The sequence below is a fragment of the Lithobates pipiens genome, unplaced genomic scaffold (assembly GCF_037356315.1).
Source record: "Lithobates pipiens isolate NorthernLeopardFrog02 unplaced genomic scaffold, aLitPip1_a1.2 Scaffold_23, whole genome shotgun sequence".
Classification (NCBI taxonomy): domain Eukaryota; kingdom Metazoa; phylum Chordata; class Amphibia; order Anura; family Ranidae; genus Lithobates; species Lithobates pipiens.
The window spans coordinates 90,848,961-90,874,220 of record NW_027507785.1 but is presented as its reverse complement, the minus strand read 5'-3'; the positions used below and the strand labels follow the sequence as shown (position 1 = coordinate 90,874,220).

Here is a 25,260-nt window from a genome sequence, read left to right as displayed (position 1 = left end):
TTTCCCATGATGCTCAACTACACTGCAGAGTGCATGAGCATCATGGGAAATGTTCCAAAACATCTGGGGTGCCAAGGTTCGCCATCACTGGCATAGGCTATAAGAAGATTGCCAAGACCCAGAAACTGAGCTGTATCACGGTGACCAAGACCATACAGCAGTTTAGCAGGAAAGGTTCCACTCAGAACAGGCCATTGCATGGTCAACCACTGAAGTTGAGTGCACCCGCTCAGCGTCGTATCCAGAAGTTGTCTTTGGGAAATAGACGTATGAGTGCTGCCAGCATTGCTGCAGAGGTTGATAGGGTGGGGGGGTCAGCCTGTCAGTGCTCAGACCATACGCCGCACACTGCATCAAATTGGTCTGCATGACTCGTCCCAGAAGAAATCCTCTTCTAAAGATGATGCACAAGAAAGCCCGCAAACACTTTGCTGAAGACAAGCAGACTAAGGACATGGATTACTGGAACCATGTGCTGTGGTCTGATGAGACCAAGATAAACTTATTACGTGTGGTGGCAACCAGGTGAGGAGTGCAAGTGTGTTTTGCCTACAGTCAAGCATGGTGGTGGGAGTGTCATGGTCTGGGGCTGCACGAGTGCTGCTGGCACTGGGGAGCTACAGTTCTTTGAGGGAACCATGAATGCCAACATGTACTGTGACATACTGAAGCAGAGAATGATCCCTCCTCCTCTGTCAGAGACTGGGCTGCAGGGCAGTATTCCAACATGAGAACGACCCCAAACACACATCCAAGGCGACCATTGCCTTGCTAAAGAAGCTCAGTGTAAAGGTGATGGACTGGCCAAGCATGTCTCCAGACCTAAACCCTATTGAGCATCTGTTGGGCATCGTCAAACGGAAGGTGGAGGAGCGCAAGGTCTCTAACATCCAACAGCTCCGTGGAAGAGGAATCCAGTGGCAACCTGTGAAGCTCTGGTGAACTCCATGCCCAAGAGGGTTAAGGCAGTGCTGGAAAATAATGGTGGCCACACAAAATATTGACACTTTGGGCCCAATTTGGACATTTTCACTTAGGGGTGTACTCACTTTTGTTGCCAGCGGTTTAGACATTAATGGCTGTGTTAAATTATTTTGAGGGGACAGCAAATTTACACTGTTATACAAGCTGTACACTCACTACTTTACATTGTAGCAAAGTGTCATTTATTTCAGTGTTGTCACATGAACAGATATAATAAAATATTTACAAACATGTAAGGGGTGTACTCAGTTTTGATATAGATTATAATATTCTCTTTCTCGCTCATCTATATCTGGTTGCAAATTTACTGTTGCCTTATTTACACACACATATGATTGTATTTTAAGGGATTTTATTCATTGATTCACAGGTTGAACAGTGCTGCACTATAAGACATCAATTGTATATTTTGGTGTGGTGAATCACTGAGTGTTACAGCAGCTGTGGGGATTTAATAGTTTCATGCACATTGCATTTTAGGGGGTTTGTTTTGGCACTGATTGACATTATACAATAAGTGTATATTAACCACTTCAGCCCCGGAAGATTTTACCCCCTTAATGACCAGAGCATTTTTTGCGATAAGGCACTGCGTCGCTTTAAAGTGATTGTAAACCCACTAACAAAAAACCCTGCAAGACAAAGGCATAATGAGCTAGTATGTAAGGCTTTATAGGTAAGCCGCCTTATAGGCTTACCTGTAGTAAAAAGTGGTTGTAAAGGGTTTACAACAACTTTAACTGACAATTGTGTGACGCTTTACCCAAACAAAATTGACCTCCCTTTTTTTTTTTTTCCTCTCTCCACAAATAGCTTTCTTTTGGTGGTATTTGGTCACATCTGTGGTATTTATTTATTTTTTGACAAATTTGAAAAGAAATGTTTTTTTTTTTTTTTTTTTTTTTAATTTGTTATAATACATATGCCCCAAAAAATATAAAACAAATTTCTTCATCAGTTAAGGCCAATTATATATTCTTCTGCATACTTTTGGTAAAAAAAAAAAAAATTACAATAGGCGTATATTGATTGGTTTGTGCAAAAGTTATCGCGTCTACAAACTATGGAATCGATTTAGGGACTTTATTTTTTATTTTTACTGGTAATGGCGGCAATTTATTTGCAGGACTGCGACATTGCGGTGGACAAATTTGACCCCAAATGACTCCTTTTGGGAACCAGTGACATTATATTGATCAGTGCTATAAAAATGCACTGATCGATATAAAAATTATACTGGCAGGGAAGGGGTTAATACTAGGGGGCTATCGAAGGGTTAAGCTTGTTCTCTCAGCGTGTTCTAACTGTGGGGGGCTTACTGAAAAATGACAGAAATCTCTGCTTCCGATCACTGAGAGCAGTAGATCCCTGTCATGCCACTAGGCAGAATGGGCAAATGCCTTGTTTACATAGGCAGTTCCCCATTCTGCCTCTCCTCGCCGAGATCGTGGGGCTCTGGCGGACATTGCCGGACCGATGTACAGGTAGGTTGGTTTGCGCAGGAGTGCCATTCTGCCGACGTATATTGGCGTCAGCCAGTCGGCAAGTGGTTAATTGGTTTGTGCAAAAGTTAGCGTCTAAAAACTATGGTGTATATACTGTATGCTGGAATTTACGCAGCTATGACACCAGTGTTGCCAACTGTCAGTATTTTTACTGGCAGCTAGTAAAAAAAGGGCTCTTTTCTCCTGCCAGTTTGAGGAAAAGGTTGCCAGTAAAAAATAAGCCCTTGTACACACGGTCGGACATTCCGACCACAAAATCCGACGGATTTTGTCCAAAACTGGTGTTGCATACACACGGTTGGACAAAATTGTCGGAAAATCCGATCGTTTGTAACTTGATGACGTTATTTCGTTACGACGGGACTACGTTCAGGCTAGTAGCCAATAGCTTTGGTCTAGGAATTTGATGTAAACATGCGTGGCACTTTGTCCGATCGGAATTCTCTACAAATGATCGTACAAAGTCCGATTGGATCATGTTGTCGGAAAATTTTATAGCCCAGCTCTAAAAACTTCGGTCGGATATTCTGACGGAAACAGTCCGATGGAGCCCACACACGGTCAGATTATCCGACAACACGGTCCGATCGGATATTTTCCATCGGAATGTCCGACCGTGTGTACAAGGGCTCAGGCTGTGACGCTTGGCTCGGAACTGGGCATGCACAGCTTGGGTCCGGAGCTGGACAGGGCCATCCAAGTTCCTGCTACTGTGTGTTTAGGTGGTACCAGCGGGTCTAGCAGAGATGGTGCCTGAGCATGTTGTGTGATGTTATGGTGCAAGGGCACCAAGTGGAGCGGCCAGAGCATTGTGTGCGGGTCTGTGGGACAGGAGCGGGACTGTCAGTGCTGTTTGGACTGGAGGATGGGATGTGTCAGTGTCACTGTGAGAGTCCATTTCACGTGTGTGTGTGTGTGTGTGCCACCCATTGTAATTTCCTGCCATCCTGAGTCATGTCCCTAAACAACTTACTTACTATATTGAGAATAAAATAAGCAATATGCTTTTTGCCTTAATATCCACCTTAAATCACATTTCTAATTGCATATTGTACTTGTAGCCTAAATACTGAACTTTGCACTTACAGCTGTAATTTTGTAACTTTTGGAAATGCCAGTAAAAACTTGGCTATGCCAGTATATTTTGTGATTCTTATAAATTTCAATCTGGTAGTTTGGCAACACTATATGACACTATACTGGTGATGACGGTGGTCAGTAATTTATAGTGGGACTGTGATAGTGTGGCAGTCAATCTGACACTGGCTGGGAGGTGCACATCAGTAATGACACTGGCTGGGAGGTGCACATCAGTAATGACACTGGCTGGGAAGGAGTTAACATCCAGTGGCAAACAAAGGGTTAGCTGTTTGCCTAACAATGTGTAATATGTACTGCTTTTACTTTACTATCTGTCTGTTTTTCTGGGAGAGGAAACAGACAGATCGCTGTTCCCTGTTCATAAAGTTCTGTTTTTTCTAAACAGAGAACTCTGTCAACAGCCAATCAGCTGACTTCAGCCAAAATCATTGGCTGAAATCAGCTGCCAAACTCTGTGTCCAATCATAGCATGGATTGGTTGGGGGGGGGGGGGGGGGGAGCAAGCGGTTAAAGCTGAATTCCAGGTATGGATATTTTATATATGCATAGTTGCATTGGACCAGCTTGGAGCAATATAGGGATGTATGTGCTATACCTGTGGGATCCCGTGGAGGCTAGAAATCGCTGTAGTATGCATTGCTGATCTAGTGATTGCCGCTAGCTTCTGGTTCCCATGCTTAGTGGCTGCATTGTGAACACAGAAGGTTGCTCACTCATGCCATTCAGGGAACACTTTGGGCTTCTCCCAAAGAATGCAATCGGTTCTCTGATTGGACAAAATGGAGAGTCGGGGCAATGATGTCACAATCTCCACCTTGTCTAATCAGAGAATGCTTTGAATTTTGTTGACACAATGCAATGTGTTCTATGAATAGGGTCTGTGCCAATGCGGGCGATCTCCTGTGTTCAGTAAACAGCAGGGCAGGCAGCTGGAGGGAGACACTGCTGCTTGAGAGCTCTGCGCAGGAAAGCAGGAGGAAAAAGGGCTACAGAGCCGGTACCGGATGTCTTCAGAGTCCTGTGGATTGGACACCAAACCCACAGGACATAATAGAACTCTATGGAAAAGTGCAGCTAACCCACACCAAACCTGTCAAACCACACCGCATCAGTGAAAGGGGCCTAAAAAGTGAAAGAGGTTGTAAACCCTTGTGTTTTTTCACCTTAATGCATCCTATGCATTAAGGTGAGAACATTTCTGGTAGTTCCCCCCACGTTTTACTTACTTGAGCCCCTTCATCCCCTTCAGTGGAGACCTACTCTCCCTCTCTGCACGGGGTCCTGGCTCTTGATTGGATAGATTGATAGCAGCACAGCTATTGGCTCCTGCTGCTGTCAATGAAATCCAATGATGCAGGGGGGCGGGGCCAAGTCCGACATTCGTGTCTATGGATGCAAATGCTAGACTCGGGAGAGCCCTTCTCCTAGGGGGTTATCTGATGCGAGGTGGACCTGTGAGGGACCCCAGAAAAGGATGTTTAGGGCCACTCTGTGCCAAACAAGCTGCACAGTGGAGGTAAGTATGATATGATATGTTTTAAAAAAACAAACAAACAAAAAAACACAAAGCTTAACAATCACTTGAAGCTTTGATGCACAGACACCACCCTCTGATGTGATCCACCACCGTATAAAATACACACTTACAGGAGGGCTAGCTTAAACAAGCCTGTATAATAAATCAATATCCAGGCACCCTTCCAGCAGCAACAACTCTGTGGTCAGCACCAAAGGTAAGCCAGGATACCTCAAGACAGCGGACATACGGAGCAGGCATCGATCTCGGCAAAGCGACACCCCACCCCCCCCGCCGCCCGACCCCCACCACGCTAAGTAAGCGGAGTCCGTCAAACGGAAGCGCCCATGTGTAAGGTGCCTTATAGTATAAGCAAATATCACGTAGTGTGCGTTCAGGGCTGTGCCCCTGCATTGATGTCAAATTGGGAGCAGTGGCTGCATCCAAATTGACTTGAATGGGACTGCCTGCTTGGGGAGGCCCAGAGCACCTGTGCTTTGTAGTACAGCCATGTGAACGAATGTCCCGGTTACAGTGGCTTCACTAAACAGGAAATGGGGGGGGGGGGGGGGGGATTCTCCAAAAGCACCAAAGAGAAATTAAAATGTGTTTTTATTAATGTATTTATTTATTTTTTGTTAAATATTTTACAGAGCAAATCAATTTTTGCTGAAACGTGACCGGTTACTGATAGAATTAGAAACCCTCTGTTTTTATCTTGCAGAGATGGATTGAAGCTTGAAACACAGATTTTGAATGGAAGAACTAAACTTATCTTGGCTCCATATGGTACAGTTTACAATGTACAACATTAACTGTTAAAATATGGTGTTTACACATCGTTTTTCTGACTGTAGATTTCAATTTGTATTTTTCAGATGTGCAAGAGAAGACAAGTAAACAGGTATGCTGATCTGTTTAGCTTGGCATTTCATTTATGTAGTTTTGAATATTTTGAGTAATTGTAAAACAGAGGCTGCTCTGAACAGTATTTCTATAGGCCATCAGGACTAAAGATTAAAAGCAGGCTTCAGATAATTGTGAAGTGCACATGACAGTTTATACTTATCTGGTGCAGTGCCTGCTTTGGAAGCTTTCCTCTGCAAAAGAGCTAAACCGCCCTAAGGACCATGGCATCTGACACACACAGTCGGTGTTCATGCCTCCTTCAGCTCTATTGTGTTCTGCCGGTGGGGGGGGGGGGGGGGGCACAGGGAGCTTTCCTGGCTTGCAGAACACAATGGTTGCTGTTGGTTGTAGCTGCTGGTAGTAAATGCATGCTAAAAATCGGGGCAGGCTGGTTGTACTGAAGTCGATCAATACATCGCAATTTTAAAGCCACAGATCGGTGCGATTTGGCTCTCCGATTTCATTGTGGCTTGGGACTTCATTTAAAAGTCAATGCAAGACACAGTGAAATCACATAAAAGTAGTGGCCACACTTCTTTTTTGGGTCACAGGAGTGCACTTACTTTTGCTCTTATTCGACCTTGAGTCAGCTGATAGCGGGATATTGCCAGATACCAGGTGACGTCACAGAACCGCTCCAGGCTCTGGAAACATTCAGACTATATTGTTGGGATTCACCCATTGCCCTGATTGACAGCTAACTCTGGCTCTCAGTGCATGGCTAAGAGTCGAATCCAGCTGTACTGCCCCCTTTCCCAGTCGGCACTCCAGTGAGTGTTGGAGGGGGATTGTCAGTCGCTGCTTGCTCAGCTCTGAATGGAAATCAGCAGTCATATAATTGCTCAGCTCTCTGGATTAGAGCGGACGTGTGACAGCTGCAGCATCAGAATGATGCTGCATCATGGAGGAGAGTATGTATGTATGTGTTTGTTTTTTTTTGTTTTTTGTAATAGCCCAAACCTCTACTTTATTTTTTTTTATTTTTTTAAGGCTATCTTTACAGCAATGAATGCTTTACTGCCATAATCCTTACTATCCGCGATGTCACTCAATACCAAACATGCATTGCAAAAAGAGCATCATTGAGCCATCTTAGAATCAGAATGAACACTGCATAATTTATTTTATTTATTTCAGGTACTTGTATAGCGCCGTCAATTTACGCAGCGCTTTACATATACATTGTACATTCACAAAAGTCCCTACCCTTAAGGAGCTTACAATCTAAGGTCCCTAACTCACATTCATACATACTAGGGACAATTTAGACAGGATCCAATTAACCTACCAGCATGTCTTTGGAGTATAATGATTTTGAGTGTCTGCCTTTATTGTGGAAAATTACGGGTAGAAGCACGTTCAATGTTTGTTTGTTTTTTTTTGTTTTTATTTTGTCTTATTTTTATTTATTTTTGGTTTGTAGGTGGGGAACAGGGGTAGGACGCAAAGACCTGCACTGAAATTAAAGCATCAACCTCAGGTCCTCCATGCTGTTCAGAATAACAATGAAAAGACCGAGCAGCCAGTACTGAAGTCTAGAGCTGGGACGGTGGGTTCTGGGAAACCCCCAGCAAATGTTCTCAAGGAACTTGAAAACAAAAAGCAAGCTCCTCTTGTTCAGCAAAATGCGCAGCAGACAAAGGCGGATGCCGGAAAGGCCAAACCGGTGCTTAAAAAGTTCTCCAACGTGCCAAAACAAAGACCTCCGCATAAGTCGGTGATCACTACTGAGGATCTGAGGGAGAGTCTGGTTTGTCTCACCCAGGAGCAATTCCAGAAGATTTTAATGACTATTAACCAGAATAGTAAGCTAAATGTACAGGAACAGGCCGCTGACCATGGTAAGTTTCTCTGTGCAAACCATGAATTCTCAAACTTTGAAACCTAAGAGCTATTTTAGTTTCATTGTGGGAATATTATTATTTATTATTAATAATAATAATAATTATTATTATTTTTTTTATCCAATGTGCTTCATTACATTTTGATACTAATACAGTGTTCAAACTCTTTCTCTCTAGTCATGAGTCTGCATCTGGTCTTCCACTGTCTAATCAGTAGGATGGACGTGGAAAGAGGACTCTGCTGTATTCTTTGTACAGTATGGTTGTACTATGTGCTAGGGCCGTGTAAATCTCCGAATTAGATGCGTAGAAATACAAATATTTGGGGGGAAAAAACAGCCATATTTTATTTGTGTATTTAGCTGTTTAGCAGCTTTTCCTTTTTTTTAATAATTTGAAAGAAGAAATTTTGATTGCTTTTGGGTTATGGCCCCACATTTGCTGAAGCTTTCTTCACTCCAGTTTTTACCAGTCCCACTGTAGTTCTTCAGATATCTATCATAAGTGGGTCTCCATGGTAACCACTCAATTACTGATCCAGAAAGTATTCTCCATACACTTATTTTTTTTTTTTTGTTTAAATGAAAATCTGTGTAGACTGAACAGTATTTATTTCCAGATACAGCATCTGCTTTGTTCTCAGCCTGCAGCCAGTTGACTGAACATCCTAATGTTTCCAATTTACTTTCTATTGACTTGCAACCGCACTGGAAAGGATTGCACTTCATGAAGTTCACAGAAAAATACTAACCTTATAACCGCAGTTATATGTGACATTGATTAACTGTATCCATTTTAGGGTTTCTTGATACATACTGTTAATATGCCTGTAATTGTACTGTTTATTAAAATTATACTTTTTCTCTTTCTATTAAAATGTTACCGGTATCTCAGTAAGTGCATAATAACTTTTTTTTCTTTCTTTTTTTTCTCTTTAAGATAAACAGGAGGCAGAAGAACAGAGTGTTACACCACTTTTACATACCAAGGTGGAGGACGCTAATCCTGGAGTAGCAGAGAAGGATGAATCGCCCAGGGCCAATCAGCCAAAAGATGTGTATGTTCCATTAGTATACGAATATCCTAATTTCACACTCGATAATTATGCTCTGCAGTGTTGTCCTGTTTGTTTTTCTGTGGTTGATCACTTATGATTCAAGCAGCATAGCTTTATTTGAAGAGAGTCAAGCATTTGGGTTTTGTTTCATTTTGTGCCACCTTGTTTTGTACTTTCTTTGGGCAATTCTCTAAATTGCTGCCTCCCTACCCTTGACTGTGCTGCAGAAATCGCTAACTGTACAGCCTTTTTCATCCTCACAGCTAATTTAAAGTGTTACTAAACCCAGGACCTTGCATTCACTATATCCAGTCTTCCACAGTACACAGAACATGGAAATGCAATTATTTTAGCAAATATAAACTGCTAAATAATTTTTCTCATCAGCAGTATATAGCAGTCTTGTGACTTCTATCAGTGTCCAGCTGAGCACTGGTTAATCTTGTAGGAGTTTTCATTCTCCTCTGTCCTATGAGGCTGCATGACTCCTGACCCTCCGTCTGGACAGTGCTGATTGGCCCTGTGCCAATCGCATGCACCCCCCCCCCCCCCCGCCAAAAAAAAAAACTCTAGCAATATACACCAAACTGAGCATATGCAGAGTGCCTCCTGGGGCTCTGTGCATTCAGGTGGGTTGGGGACTGTGGAAGAAGGGGAGGATCAGGGAAAACAGGATTAAACAGCCTTTTTACACAATGCACAGGATTAACCTCTTACAGTGAGGGGGAGAAAGGTATTTGAGCCCCTGCTGATTTTGTAAATTTGCCCACTGACAAAAATGATCAGTCTATAATTTTTAATGGTCAGTTTATTAGACAGAATAACAAAAATATCCAGAAAAACATTTTTAAAAAAAGTTCTAAATTGATTTGCATTTTGATGCGTGAAATAAGTATTTGACCCCTTTGCAAAACATCACTTAGTTGGCGGAGAAACCCTTGTTGGCAATCACAAAGGTCAGACATTTCTTGTAGTTGGCCGCCAGGTTTGCACACATCTCGGGAGGGATTTTGTCCCACTCCTCTTTATAGAGCCTCTCCAAGTCTTTACGTTTTTGAGCCTGACATTTGGTAACTGGAACCTCCATATTTTCTATGGGATTTAGGTCTGGAGACTGCCTAGGCCACTCCAGGATCTTTAATGCGCTTCTTCTTGAGCCACTCCTTTGTTGCCTTGGCCATGTGGTTTGGGTCATTGTTGTGCTGGAATATCCATCCATGACCCATTTTCAATGCCCTGGCTGAAGGAAGGAGGTTCTCACCTAAGATTTGATGGTACATGGTTTGGTCCATCGTCCCTTTGATGTGGTGAAGTTGTCCTGTCCCTTTAGCACAAAACACCCCCAAAGCATAATATTTCCACCTCCATGTTTGAAGGTGAGGATGCTGTTCTTGGGAGGGAGGGTCATAGGCAGCCCTCCTCCACCAAGAGCTTTATTTTTGGTCTCCTCTGACCACAACACTTTTACCCAGTTTTCCTGGGTGAAGGTGAAACTTCAGACGGGACTGTACATGTGCTTTCTTGAGCAGGGGGACCTTGCGGGCGCTGCAGGATTTCAGTCCTTCATGGCGTAGTGTGTTACCAATTTGTTTTTTTGGTGACTATGGTTCCAGCTGCCTTGAGATCATTGACAAGATTCTCCCGTGTAGTTCTAGGCTGATTCCTCAGTGTTATCATGATTCTTGAAACTCCACGAGGTGAGATCATGCATGGAGCCCCAGAGGGAGATTGACAGTTTGTGTTTTTTTTTATTTTATTTTTATTTTTTTCCAATTTGCAAATAATGGTACCAGCTGTTGTCACCCACTCACCAAGCTGCTTAGAGATGGTCTTGTAGCCCATTCCAGTCTTGTGTAGGGCTACAATCTCTTGTCCCTTACATACTTAGACATCCTCTTTGGTCTTTGCCATGGTGGTGAGATTGAAATCCGGTTGATTGCTTCTGTGGACAGTTGTGTGGTTGTTTTCTATTTTAGTTTAGTTTTATTTTATTTATACAGGTAACAAGCTGAGATTAGGAGCACTCCCTTTAAGGCTGGCCATACATTATACAATCTTCTTGTGCGACTTTCCTTTTTAGATTTATCAAAACCATATAATAGGAAGTCAAACCTAAGCATTTTCAATTTGTCTGCAATCAGGTAGGCCCTTCTACTACATATGCAAAAATAGTTTAAAACAAATGTAGTGACAATCTACTCATTCATAATAGTGCAATGAAAGTGATATATACATGAACATAAAAATAAGAATATTAAAAAATAAAAATAAAGTCCATATTAGAAAAGTCCCTATAAAAAGACTCAAATCAAGTCCATTATGAAAAACCAATGCAAATCTCCTTACAAAAACTTAAAATCACCAAGAATCCTTCACCAAAGTGATCAAGTACCAATTCCACACCCTTTTATAGAATGAGGCTCACCAGATTGTATACAATTCAATCACATATGCAATTAATCTTGCTTCAAGCAGGTGACACTCCAAAGCTCTCCTCAGATCTATCCAGACTTTTTCACTGGGTAGTTCTTGTACATCCTCAATATGTTCTCTAATGCTCTCCAGTTCATCATTTTGAAATTCTATGTCTGTAGAAGAAACAGCAGGTTTGGAGGCTGCAGTTAGCTGCTCACATCTATCAAATGCATCAGTATCAGTAGATTCGTTCTGTGTTTGACAGATCTCCCCTGCTGAGCTGTTGCTCTGACAGGATGTCGGCCCTCTTACCAGAACACTTCCAATCTCTTCCATTGACTGAGAATGCTGATTGGGAGTCGGTTGGCTGCTGGTTTTCCAGCATGCACATCCGACAGAAACTGGCCGAACAGCTGGCTTCTATCAGACTGACATACGCATAGACCGAATGTCGGACGTTTTTTTTATTTTATTTTTTAAACGGGCCGATGTCTTCCCACGTTCAGCCCGTGTGTACCCAGCTTTACTCTCCATTACATAAGGGGGAGATCTTTGGTTTTCCAGGAGGAGAGAACTCCAGCAAGGTGGACAACACTTAAAGCGGAGGTCCACCCTAAAGTGGACCTTCCGCTCATCGGAACCCTCCCCCCCTCCGGTGCCACAATCTGCACCTTTCAGGGGGGAGGGGGGTGCAGTTACCTGGATAATCCAGGTAACTGCACCCACTTCCGGGATAGCTCTCTGCGGAAAGGGGCGTAACTTACGCCCCTTTCCGCAAGTGCCCGCCCCTTCCCGCAAGTGCCCCGCTGCCCGCTGGAAAACACACAGATCCCAGAGGCAGCGGGGAGCGTCCTTATTGCGCAGCGCGATTCGCTCATGCGCAGTAGGGAACCGGGAAATGAAGCCGAAAGGCTCCATTTCCTGATTCCCATACCCAAGATGGCGGCGGCAGGACCCGACAGACGACCTAGAGATCGGCTTCGGGTGCCGACATCGCGGGCGCGCTGGACAGGTAAGTGTCACTATTTTAAAAGTCAGCAGCTGCAGTATTTGTAGCTGCTGGCTTTTAAAAAAAAAAAAAAAAAAAAAAACACGGAGTCCCGGTGGACTCCCGCTTTAAGCTTGGTTCACACTAGTACCATTTCAGATACAACTTGAATCATACAGAATTACTTGACAATGGAGATCATATTTGTTTTCAATGATGTCCACTCAAGGAGCGATTTTTGGAAAAGGTTCTTGTACTACTTTGGTGCGATTCCAGCATGATTTTGACCCCACAGAATATGTAAACCACTTCAAAGTGGTGTCCATAGCCCCGCATAATTGCACTGAAAGTCGGATCACAGCAGTGAAAACCTAGCCTTATTGGGATTTTATTTCTGCAGAGGCAGTGTTAGCTCACTGCAGGAAGGTAGGTGCTCACTGGACTTGTGGCAGAATCCACAGATATTTTCAAGTACTTTGTGTTTTCTGGAGGGATAATAAAAAGGCAAAATTGTGCTAGCAACTGCATAAAAGTGAGGTATGCTATTTTTGAAACTGTTTCAAAGCTCTTTTATCTGATTGGTATGGTGTAATTGTTTATTTTCACTTATTTTATTTTTTTTGAGAAATACTCTTTTCTTCTTTAGGCAAGCGGGAAGCCTGTTCAGTAACCTTGGAGAACGGGAGAAAGACAAAAGTCTGCAGGAAGCAAAGAAAGCTCAATGGAAGCGTGAGTTAGGTGTGTGAACCTTGCCTTACCCTCCTTGTTGCCATAGCTGTTTATCTGTTGAGCTGTGTACATAGGAAGAAACACTGCTAGCTTTAATGGCAGTTTAAAAAGAAAGAGGATGACTTTACACTAACTAGCCATTCGCTGGATGAGACTTAAAAACCCTGTTCCTGCTTATACACAGTGATTATGCCTTTCCCACTATGGCTCTGTGTCAACCTGGTCAATGGTGGTTTGCTTTCTTGATATGTGGTAAAACGTAATATTTATTGAATGTATTACTACAGGTGGCAAATTGGCAGAGACTGCAGCCAGGAAATGTTGGAGACTAAAGACATGATTCAGCAGATGGCCTGAGGCTGCAAACGCATTACATAAAACTGCTAGAAAATTGCTGCCACTAAAGCCCCTTTGCAAATCTGTTCTACATTTGTGCTCCCAGCAGCAGCCCATCTAAAAAAAATACTTGTGCCACGTCAAAACTTAAAGCGGAGGTCCACCCTAAAATGGACCTCCGCTCATCTGATCCCTCCCCCCCTCCGGCGCCACAATCGGCACCTTTCAGGGGGGAGGGGGGTGCAGTTACCTGGATAATCCAGGTAACTGCACCCACTTCCGGGCTAGCTGTCTGCGGAACGAGCGTAGGTTACGCCCCCGTTCCGCAATGCCCCGCCCCCTTCAGCAAGTGCCCCGCTGCCTGCTGGGAAACACACAGCTCCCAGAGGCAGCGGGGACCGTCCGGATTGCGCCGCGCGGCTCGCGCATGCGCAGTAGGGAACCGGGAAATGAAGCCGAAAGGCTCCATTTCCTGATTCCCATACCCAAGATGGCGGCGGGACCCGGCAGCCGAGCGAGCGATCGGCTTCGGGTGCCGACATCGCGGGCGCGCTGGACAGGTAAGTGTCACTATTTAAAAGTCAGCAGCTGCAGTATTTGTAGCTGCTGGCTTTTAAAAAAAAAAAAAAAAAAAACGCGGAGTCCCGGTGGACTCCCGCTTTAAAAGTATAAAATGTATACACCGCTCCTCCACTGCCCCTGCCTATTGAAATTAATAGGTGCCCCTTTCAATGAGCCTTTAAAAGCATTTTGAAAGCAGCGCCAAGCGGGCGCTTTTAACAGCTTTCTGGGTGGTAAAAGGGCCCGCTATCGACACAAGTGCCACTATAACAGCGGTAAAGCACCACTAAACCAAGTGGCACTTTTCCACTAACAGACCCATCACTTCAGTGTGAAAGGCCTGAATAAACCTCTGATTTATTATCAGCATTCTATTACACCCCTGCTCCCTGCACCCACTGCAATCTACTGAAGCTAATAGAGCAGAGAGCATGACAGCCAAAACCTGAAGTGATGCTGCTTCCAGTTTCTACTAGCTAGAATAGATCAACAAACCAAACGGATGTTAACTGATCTGCTTTCCTTCAGCCATGTTGGTTCTGGAAACACAGGTGGGACAGCGGAGGAAGCTAGACAGCCATCGGATTTCTTCCATCTCAAAGTAGACAGTCAGCGTGTGTGTGTGTGTGTGTGTGTGTGTGTGTGTGTGTGTGTGTGTGTAAAAACCCCCTCCTCTGCTGCTGACACACGTTTGATGTTAGCGAAAGGCTTAAAGGGTGTGTATATATGTGTAGATGGTTGCTGCAGGGTCTGCATCCCTTTAATAGACAAGTCTTGGGGTGTATTCACCTGGGAGTTTAGCATACATTGCAAATTCTTGTAACTGGAATGACCGTTTTGTGCAAGGAGCTGCGGCCGCTTAGCCTGTGCTAAACAATGACAGGAAGATTGCTGTGACCGCTATCTATGACTGTTTGCACAGCCAGTGATTACCTGCAGTTAGAGACTGATCCTGGCTGGATGCCATCTGTCAGCATCCAGCTATGATCATTTGTCCCTAACTGGCTGCCTGTATGAGCTGTGAACAGTCACTGATCGCTTCATTGGTCATTGTTTAGTATGGGTTGAGTGCCTGCTGCTCCTTGCATACACCTGCAATTCCAGCCTCAGGAATCTAGATTTTTGCTGCTGGAATTCGCTGTGTGCTAAAGGCTTATGAATGTACCTTTGGCGAGTATCCCACTGAAAATGAAATTCTTGTTGCAGGGTACGCCTAAAATTTTACTTGTATTTTACTGCAGACTTTAAAATCGGTGAGCCAATCACAAAAGCAGGAAATATTTCTGGGGTCATTCTGTACACCAGTGGTTTCTCCAGGCTGCCATATTTGTGGAAAATTACAGCAACCGCAGATTAAAATGTAAAGGGGTGTTTTTTGTTTACATATACTTTCTTTAACAACCCAAAAATGTTTTTTTTTTTTTTTTTTTACTTTTGAAAGGGGTTACTAAAAAAAAATTAAAAAATAAAAAGTGTCTGTGTATATAGATCAGTGATGGCGAACCTTTTTGTGCCCAAACTGCAACACAAAACCAACTTATTTAGTTAAAAGTGCCAACACCAAATTAAACCTGCCAGCAGCTCTGCACAGAGGACGGGACTAATCAACCCTCTGAGCCATAAGGGCCCAAAACATTTTTGTGCGTTGCGCTCAGAATGCAGGGATCAGGAGTGCATTCCGCTCAGAATGCAGGATTTGGGGGGAGTGATGTGAAGGGTGGTAGAGGACAATGCTATGGGTGTGGCCCTGACCATAGCAGTGCCCTCTGCCCCTACACACACACACACACACACACACACACACACACACCCTTTCCCCTATAGCAGTGTCCTACCTGTCCACAGTGCTCCACATGGTCAGGCTTCAGCACCCAAGCCCCTGCCCAGGCAGCCGTCCTCCTATTGGCTCTCAAAGTCTAGGAAGGGAGGAGTCGCTCACAGTAGCAGACGCTCAGTGTAAGTCCTTTCCACTGGGCTGCCCTCAGTGCATGCAGGGAGGGATTTAAGCAAATCGCCCGCTCTCAATGATGCAAGAAAGCGAGCCTGCTCCTCTGTGCCGGCACCACCAGTGCAAGTGGCTGCCTAGCTGGAGGATTTCCACCCCTCCTATCCTGGTGGTGCTGGCGCCACAGACGGTTACTTAAGCAGCCTTATGGAAGCCCTGGATCTGGTGACTTAGCTCGGGTGCCCACAGAGAGGGCTCTGCGAGCCAGCTGTGGCATGCATGCCATAGGTTCGCCATCGCTGCTATAGATAGATAGATATTCTTAACTCCAAGTATTGCTCTGTTTCCTTCTTGCGCTAGCTGTTTGTTTTTTCTTTCCTTCAGATGAACAGGTGGCTTTAAAGAAGAAACTGAAGGAAGCTGATCAAGATGGAATCAATTTTAGGCATCATGAGGGGATAGAATCTTCTGCCCCTGAAAGGACGCCTTATTCTGATCTTCCAAAAGTAAGGAAGAGTAATGTTAATTGCCTGTCAGTGAAATTTAAGGGTAAATTGCTCCATAATGCCTGCGGCTACAGAAGTCGGTTAGGGCTTATTATAATGATTATTTTACTGCTTGTTAAGAATATTTAAAGGAGAAGTAGGGCCAAAGCTCTTTTTGATCTACTCCTGTGGGTCACATGGGTGCACTTAGTTCTGCAATCCTGTGACCCATATTGAACCGACAGCGGGCCGAAGTCTGCTTTGGCTAATGTCACTCAGCTGGTCCAGACTTTGGAGAGATCCTGACATTGACATCCACACAGACGCCTGAGCAGCAGCTGGCTCAGCCTCTTGGCGTGCTGCTAAGAGCCTGAGTCAGCTGCTCCCGGTGCTCCGGTAAGTGCTAGAGGGGCAGATCAGAGATCTGGTGACCGAGGAGAACCGAGTGATCAGTGGTCTTCCATCACTCCATTCTTAGTCTTAGAGTTGGCAGGGGAAAGATGCAGCATCGGACCTAGGTGAGTATGTATGTTTTGTTGTATGTTTAATCCTGCACTGCTTTTGCACACTTAATTGTCCAAAGCCTGGCCACTGGTTCACTTTATATACAGCTGATTGTGGTGCATTTGACATGCTGCAAGGGATGAGATTTTAATTGTTGAGCAATGTGTACTTAGTTTTGCTGTTTTAGTAATGAAGTCAGCCAGCATTTACAGGAAGCCATAAACAATAGTGACACTTTCATATACACAGTACATGCACATTTTTTTTTTTTTTTTTGATAACTGTACTTTACATTGCAAATCCATTTTTTAAAGCCTACATTCAAGCTGCTCTAAACCACCATTTTAATCCTGTTATGTATTCATTACAACACCATTTCAACATTTCCTACATAGCAAGTTTAAGTATTTGCATGGTCTTCATTTACACCTCATGTAATTTCTGTTAAATAGACTGGGAGAGAGCCAACACCCCTAACTTGTCGGGGTTCAATTTAAGGAGCTATTGAAGAACTTTGACACATAAGTAAATGTTGCTTCTTTTTCTAGAATACACCTCTGACTGAATTCACTACTCCGGATTCCATGTTTAAGACATCCCCCAGCACAGAGACAACTGATTACTCACCTGTGGATAGAGCATCAAGTTTCAGCTCTCCAGAGCTCCCTGCTGCGATCCGGAGTGCATTTGTTCTGGGGGTATGTAAACTGCATTCAGCTACCAAATGTGCTTAATAAAAAGTGAAACGTTGGCATTGTGGAAAAAGTGTAAAAAAAATAAAAATAAAAGTCTACTATAAGACCAGTAACCATTCTCTCAGAAAAAGGGAACAAACCTGCAATAGAACTGTTTTAATCCCAACTTTAAAGTGACACTAAAGGTTTGTGTGTGGTGTGTTTTTTTTTTTTTTTTGTTTTTTTTTTTTAACAAAAATATATACTTGCCTCCACTGTGCAGTTCGTTTTGCACAGAGTGGCAGCAAACCTGCTCTTCTGGGGTCCCTTGCGGCTCTTCCCCACATCAAATAACCCCCTGGGAGAAGCGCTCTCCTGGGGGGTTACCTTGCGGGTGTGCTCCCGAGTTCAGCATCCATAGAGACGAATGCAGGACTTGGACCAGTCCCATTGGATTTGATTGACAGCAGCGGGAGCCAATGGCTGTGCTGCTATCAATCTATCCAGTCAACAGCTGAGAACCCCGGGCAGAGAGACAGCATGTCCCCGTGGGTCGGGTAAGTAAAACGGGGGCTGAGGGGCCGTTCACTGACAGGTGTTTTTTTCACCTTCATGCATAGGATGCATGAAGGTGAAAAAACACACAACTTTACAACCCCTTTTAAATAGTAATCCCATAAATCCAGATAAAATCGTTTTTTTTTTTTTTTTTTTTTTTTTTTTTAGGCTTATTTTGTTTGGTGTTTTAGGTTCTTACGATTTTGTTGAAAACAAATTACATGACAATACAGTAGCCAGCTGGTCGACTAGAGATTGTAAAAAGCAAAGAACCTTCCTTTTTCCCTTTTATTTTCACCTTGGAAGTCCTGCCAGTCACACACTTCCTGTCCTAGTGTGATGACCATATCCATAGAGGTAAAGTGTTGTAGTTCACAGCTAGGAACAATGCTGATGATTGAGGAGCACAAGCCGAGAACTCGGGGAGTTGCGTCACAAGAATTCAAGCAAAAATTGTATTTTTATTTTATTTTTCATCCGTTGAGGCACACAGGAAGTCTTTATTTTCTGGTTATAATTCTACCTAAAGGTAAAGGAGGGTTAGACACTGGCAAACAAATTGTGGGCCAGCCCAGGAGAACCTCTCCTACAACCAAAATGCCTCAGTATTTTACTAGTGTCCTAATTGCACATCATAAAACTACAGGGTGTTTCATATTCAGGACTACCCCCTTCTGCCTGGAGACAAACCTGTCTGGTTTGTTGAACCTGGAAGCCAGACGCTCCACATCCAGAGTCACACGGGTCCTGGAACAGCTCCAGGTGTAGCGACCACTCCCCAGGTCCAGACACTGCTAAAAAAGTATGCCTGCCACTTGTCCATGTCTGGGACGTAAATGGCAGACAAGGCTGGAACGTGAAGTTCTACTCAGGACAAAATGCTACTGCCTTGGCCTTGTCTGACTGAATCTGAAAAGGATGACCCTCCATCAAGATGGTCCAATTCTGGAAATCTTTATACCAGAATTGTCAGAGGAGCTGTGGCAGGAGGCATTGAATACTTATCTGGGCTCTGTCCTCTCCAACGGATAGGGTGATGCAGCTATTATATCTCCATCAGATGTATTATACAACAGTCAGACTATTCCATATGCACAGGAGAGACTCGGCTACTTGCCATACATTTTTGGGGTCAGATTGCTCTTTTGTTCATATGGTGTGGGAATGTGCCAAGGTGAGAGCATTGTGGTCTATGGTGACTGAATTCATAGCAGACAATATATGCTCTCCCTTGAGATTTCTCTTGGGAATTTTTGACCAAGAGGTGTTAAATGAGCACACCAAGCTGTTCCTTAGAATATTGTACTTTGGAGTTGGGAAACATATGGCTAGGAGATGGAGCCACATGGAACGACTGATGTTAGGGACATGGCTGAATGTTATGACTGCCGACATTCTTCTTTACCGCATGACGTACAAGGCCAGGGGAGCCCCTAGGATATTTAAGAAGGTTTGCTTTAGGTGGGTTGACTCAAAGGAGACACTGGCAGATGGGGTGAACAAGTAAAGGCTGAAGAAGTATGGAGCCAGAGCTATATATATTTGCCATAAGTTTGTGGGAGGGACTTGAGGGTGGGGGTACAGACTCGGCTCATTGAGTTATTCGATGGGGTAGGGAATTAATAAATATATATATATATATATATATATATATATATATATATATATATATATATATATATATATATATATATATATATATATATACAAAAGTTTGGACACACCTTTTCTTTATTTTCATGACTATGAAAATTGTAGATTCACACTGAAGGCATCAAAACTATAAATTAACACATGTCCAATTATATACTGAACAAAAAAGTGTGAAACAACTGAAAATTTGTCTTATATTCTAAGTTCTTCAAAGTAGCAACCCTTTGCTTTGATTACTGCTCCGCACACTCTTGGCATTCTGTTGATGAGCTTCAAGAGGTAGTCACCCGAAATGGTTTTCACTTCACAGGTGTGCCCTGTCAGGTTTAATAAGTGGGATTTCAAGCCTTCTAAATGGGGTTGGGACCATCAGTTGTGTTGTGCAGGAGGTGAATATAGTACACAGCTGATATTCCTACTGAATAGACTGTTAGACTTTGTATTATGGCAAGAAAAAAGCAGCTAAGTAAAGAAAAACGAGTGGCCATCATTACTTTAAGAAATGAAGGTCAGTCAGTCCGAACAATTGGGAAAACTTTGAAAGTGTCCCTAAGTGCAGTGTCAAAAACCATCAAGCACTACAAAGAAACTGGCTCACATGAGGACCGCCCCAGGAAAGGAAGACCAAGAGTCACCTCTGCTGCGGACGATAAGTTCATCGAGTCACCAGCCTCAGAAATCGCAGGTTAACAGCAGCTCAGATTAGAGAACAGGTCAATGCCACACAGAGTTCTAGCAGCAGACACATCTCTAGAACAACTGTTAAGAGGAGACTGTGTGAATCAGGCCTTCATAGTAAAATAGCTGCTAGGAAACCACTGCTGAGGACAGGCATCAAGCAGAAGAGACTTGTTTGGGCTAAAGAACACAAGGAATGGACATTAGACCAGTGAAAATCTGTGCTTTGGTCTGATGAGTCCAAGTTTGAGATCTTTGGTTCCAACCACCATGTCTTTGTGCGACGCAGAAGAGGTGAACAGATGGACTCTACATGCCTGGTTCCCACCGTGAAGCATGGAGGAGGTGTGATGGTGTGGGGGTGCTTTGCTGGTGACACTGTTGGGGATTTATTCAAAATTGAAGGCATACTGAACCAGCATGGCTACCACAGCATCTTGCAGTGGCATGCTATTCCACCCGGTTTTCGTTTAGTTGGACCATCATTTATTTTTCAAATAGGACAATGAGCCCAAACACACCTCCAGGTTGTGTAAGGGCTATTTGACCAAGAAGGAGAGTGATGGGGTGCTGCGCCAGAGGACCTGGCCTCCACAGTCACCGGACCTGAAATCAATCGAGATGGTTTGGGGTGAGCTGGACAGCAGAGTGAAGGCAAAAGGGCCAACGAGTGCTAAGCATCTCTGGGAACTCCTTCAAGACTGTTGGAAAGCCATTTCAGGTGACTACCTCTTGAAGCTCATCAACAAAATGCCAAGAGTGTGCGGAGCAGTAATCAAAGCAAAAGGTGACTACTTTGAAGAACCTAGAATATAAGACATATTTTCAGTTGTTTCACACTTTTTTGTTCAGTATATAATTGGACATGTGCTAATTCATAGTTTTGATGCCTTCAGTGTGAATCTACAATTTTCATAGTCATGAAAATAAAGAAAACTCTTTGAATGAGAAGGTGTGTCCAAACTTTTGGTCTGTACTGTGTATATATATATATATATATATATATATATATATATATATATATATATATATATATATATATATATATATATATATATATATATATATATTCCTAATCTCAACAGGCTGCCATCTGTGCTGACGATCATCGGAAGTATTTCTCCCTGATTTTTCAGAGCTGGATTCCTGAGTCTAAGCAAGGGACAACCCGGATCTTGGTGCCAAATGAATCTGCTCAGACGCTTGTTAGATGTTTACCACAATGACAGAATGTTTTTTTTATATAGAAGTCTCTGGATTGGAACTGGTTAAATAGTATCCTCCTTTGAGGCAATACCATCAGGCCTAGGACTGCCATGTAAAAGCAGAGAGTTAGTTGACTCCTGGACTGGAATGTCCAAACCTGGGATCAAATACTTTGAAGGGAAACTCTGTTGTTTAACTACTTCCCATCCCACCCAGTCATATGATGTCCGCAGAGGGGATCTCCCATCCTGGGACGGGCGGCATATGACGTCCTCCGCTTCCCGCCTGCATAGGGGGTGCGTGCACCACCACATCACCAAGGAGCCCAGTGGCCGCGATGTCCATTGGGCACCCGCAATCGCTTGTCAGGGGAGAGGAGACAGATCGTGTGTTCCTAGTGTATAGGAACACGGATCGGTCTCGTCCCACCCGCCACCCCCCCCCCCCCCCCCCCACAGTTAGAACACACAGTCAGTGAAAACATTTAACCATGTGATTGCCCCTAGTGTTAACCCCTTCCCAGAAAGTGACATTTATACAGTAATTAGTGGCTTTTTATAGCACTGGTCGCTGTATAAATGTCAATGGTTTAAAAAAAGTGTTAAGTGTCCGATTTTAATGTCGCAGTCACGATAAAAATCACAGATCGCCGCCATTACTAGTAAAATAAATAATAAAAAATTCCATAAACCAATTTTGTAGGAGCTATAAATTTGTGCAAACCAATCAATAAATGTTTTTTGCGATTTTTATTTATTGTTTTTAGTCTTTTTTTTTGTTTTGTAGCGCAAAAAATGCAGGGGTGATCCAATACCACCAAAAGAGAGCTCTATTTGGGTACAGTGTTGCATGACGATGCAGCTGTCATTAAAAAAAAATGGCCTGGGCAGGGAGGGGGTGAAAGTTCTCTGTATTGAAGTGGTTAGGCTGTGTTTAGGACTAGACGGAGATACTCCAATCGGTGAGTTAGTTTCAGTGATGATTCTGAAGTTCCAGAATGGAAGGGGAAGATGGGGGAAAAAAATGGAAGCAGGTGCTTTGAACTGAGGAGTAAAAATGTGAAATAAAATAGAGTATTAAAAGGGGGAAAAAAAGCCCTGAAAGTGATGGTTTAGCCCCCACGGAGACCTGATCTCCACATTGAGTCTATCTATCTGGGATTACATGGAAAAAAACACAAATATTTGAGGCAGCCTTCATCCACAAGAGATCTGTGGTTAGTTCTCCAAGATGTTTGGAACAACCTACTGCTGAGTTCCTTCAAAAACTGTGTGCAAGTGTACCTAGAAGAATTGATGCTTTTCAAGGAGCGATTGAAATATTCTCTGGTTATACTGGAATCAATTTTTGGTGCCAAAGCCTAACCGTGAACTCAAGTATCTCAACTATGTTGTCCATGTTCAGGTGCTTTGTGTGTAATTGGGGCCTACATTAGTGCCATGGTTCCAGCCAGGAGGCTTCCTGGTATCAGCGGGCATAAAGGAGACCTACCTACATGTCCAGGTCTTCTCTCTTCAAGAGGGTTTTTCTGTTTGTGGTAAAAGCCAGCATGTTCTGTTGTGGCCCTGGCATCAATTTGTCCTTGGCACCCAGGGGACTAAAAAAGATTCAGGCTCTGATTCTGGGCCTCTTGGGGGTCCAGGAAATATCGCCCTTGGGTTACTCTGTTCAAGGAGCAAATCAAGTCATCATCTGTAGCACAGCGTGTCTCTCATGGTATGCACTCTGGAGAGGTTAGTTGGCTGCTCAGTCTCCAAGTCAGGTGCTGACACAGCATCTGGAGTGTCTGGGTCTGCTCCTGGACCCAGTCTAGGTCTAAGTGAAAGAGATCCTTCTTCCAGAGTTGTGTGGAGCTTTGAGAAACTTAGTGGAATTAATCAGAGCTCTGAGCAAAGAGGTCATTAAAGTGATATTAAAATCTGTCTGTCTTTTTTTTTATTTATTTATTAAATAATAAACATGTATACTTGCTTGCTCTGTGCAGTGGTTTTTCACAGAGCAGCCCAGATCCTCCTCTTCTCGGGTCAGTCGCTGGCGCTCCTGGCCCCTCCCTCCTGCCAAGTGCCCACACAGCAAATGGCTTGCTATGGGGGCACCCGAGCCAAGCCATTGCTCTGTGTGTCCATTCAGACACTGAGCTGCAGCTCATCCCTGCCCCTTCTCTCTCCTCATTGGCTCATTGACTTTGTCAGGCACCAATGGCACCCCGCTGTTGTCTCAGCCAATGAGTAGGGCGAGTCTGGGTCAGTCGAGACTCTCCTGCAACATTGTTGGATTTAGATGAGGATCAGGTAAATATTAGGGGGGCTGCTGCACACAGAAGGTGTGCATTAAGATAAAAACCTTATGACTTTAGAATCATTTTGCCAGGGGAGTGGTGCTTTTATCCAGATGACACTCTTCCAGTGATCAATCACCTCATATGTGGCTTGTTGACATCCGGGTGCTATAGAAAGCTAAACGGGTTTGTTTGCTGGACTAGCGATCCGCAGGCCTTTGCAATAGATGCCATAGTCGCACTATGGGACAGGTTCTTCTTTGCTTGTTTTTGGAGGGGGGGGGGGGTTCTGTCTTCTTTCTAACACTCTTTTTTTTCCCCTCTGTTGTGCAGAGAGCTTGTAGATTTACCACAGGACCTGGAATCCTATGTGGCATGATATGAGGTTAAGAAATCTTTATCCTTGCAAATAGGTTGTGGGCCAGATTTTTTGGCTTCCTTCAGGCCAAAGTGGAAATATATCTGACTTTGAGCATGATTAAGGGACAGATTGTGTTTTTTTTTTTTTTTTTTTTTTTAGCCTTGGCAGTCCTTATTCAAAGCCATTTTCCTCTTCTTGGGTGCGTGCCTTTAGTCAAGGGTGATGTTCATGATGCATCCTCTCACGTCACGTTTGTTAACTTGGAGCCTCAATGTGGTGCTTTCAGCTTTTCAGAGACCATCTTTTGGGACCTTCCATTAGTTGGTTTTGGAAAGTTGTGTTCTTGGTTTCTGTTACTTCTTTAAGGTTGGGTTCACACCTATTTGGATTTCCCCGCATCCAATTTGCATAGCAGGAGAATATGACCGGCAAAGATTCTGCCCTGATTCATTTCTGAAATGGAGAATGGGGACGGACAGCGTTGCTGTGCGATCCGCGGCCAGTTTGATTATGAACCGAGCCTTAGTGTCAGAGTTGGCAGCTTTTTCATCTGGCAGGGAGCCATTTCTGGGGTCTCGTGACCAAATAGGTTTAGGACTTCAGCTGTCATTCCTGCCAAAGATGGGTTCTTTTGTCCATCAGGGCATTGGTTTTGCCTTTTAAAAAAAATAAAAAATAATTAATGCTTGCCCAATTGTTTGGTAAAATATAAACAATATAAAAGTTGATCTTCTGCCGAGTACATAGATGCCAAACATAACATGCTTTAAAATTGCACAGGCCCATGCAGCAGCGACAAACTACATACATTTTCAAAAGCCTTTACAGGTTACCACTTTAGATTTACAGAGGAGGTCTACTGCTAGATTTTTCTGCCCTCGATATGATGTCTACAGTGATACCTTACATGCATGGTGCAATTGTTTACATATGACACGAGACCGATGCTTGCGTTCTCCTTTGCACGTAAACG

At 43.7% G+C, this 25,260-nt stretch overlaps 1 protein-coding gene across 1 annotated transcript in view; it reads left to right on the top strand.

Annotated features, from left to right (window-relative positions):
- Positions 1 to 25,260, top strand: part of CCDC66 (coiled-coil domain containing 66) — an 83,708-nt gene that overhangs the window by 7,411 nt on the left and 51,037 nt on the right. Inside the window, 7 exon segments of the mRNA XM_077452043.1 lie at positions 5,831 to 5,895; positions 5,985 to 6,010; positions 7,439 to 7,856; positions 8,799 to 8,916; positions 12,966 to 13,057; positions 16,275 to 16,396; positions 17,428 to 17,577. Coding sequence (XP_077308169.1) covers positions 5,831 to 5,895; positions 5,985 to 6,010; positions 7,439 to 7,856; positions 8,799 to 8,916; positions 12,966 to 13,057; positions 16,275 to 16,396; positions 17,428 to 17,577 — 991 coding nt within the window.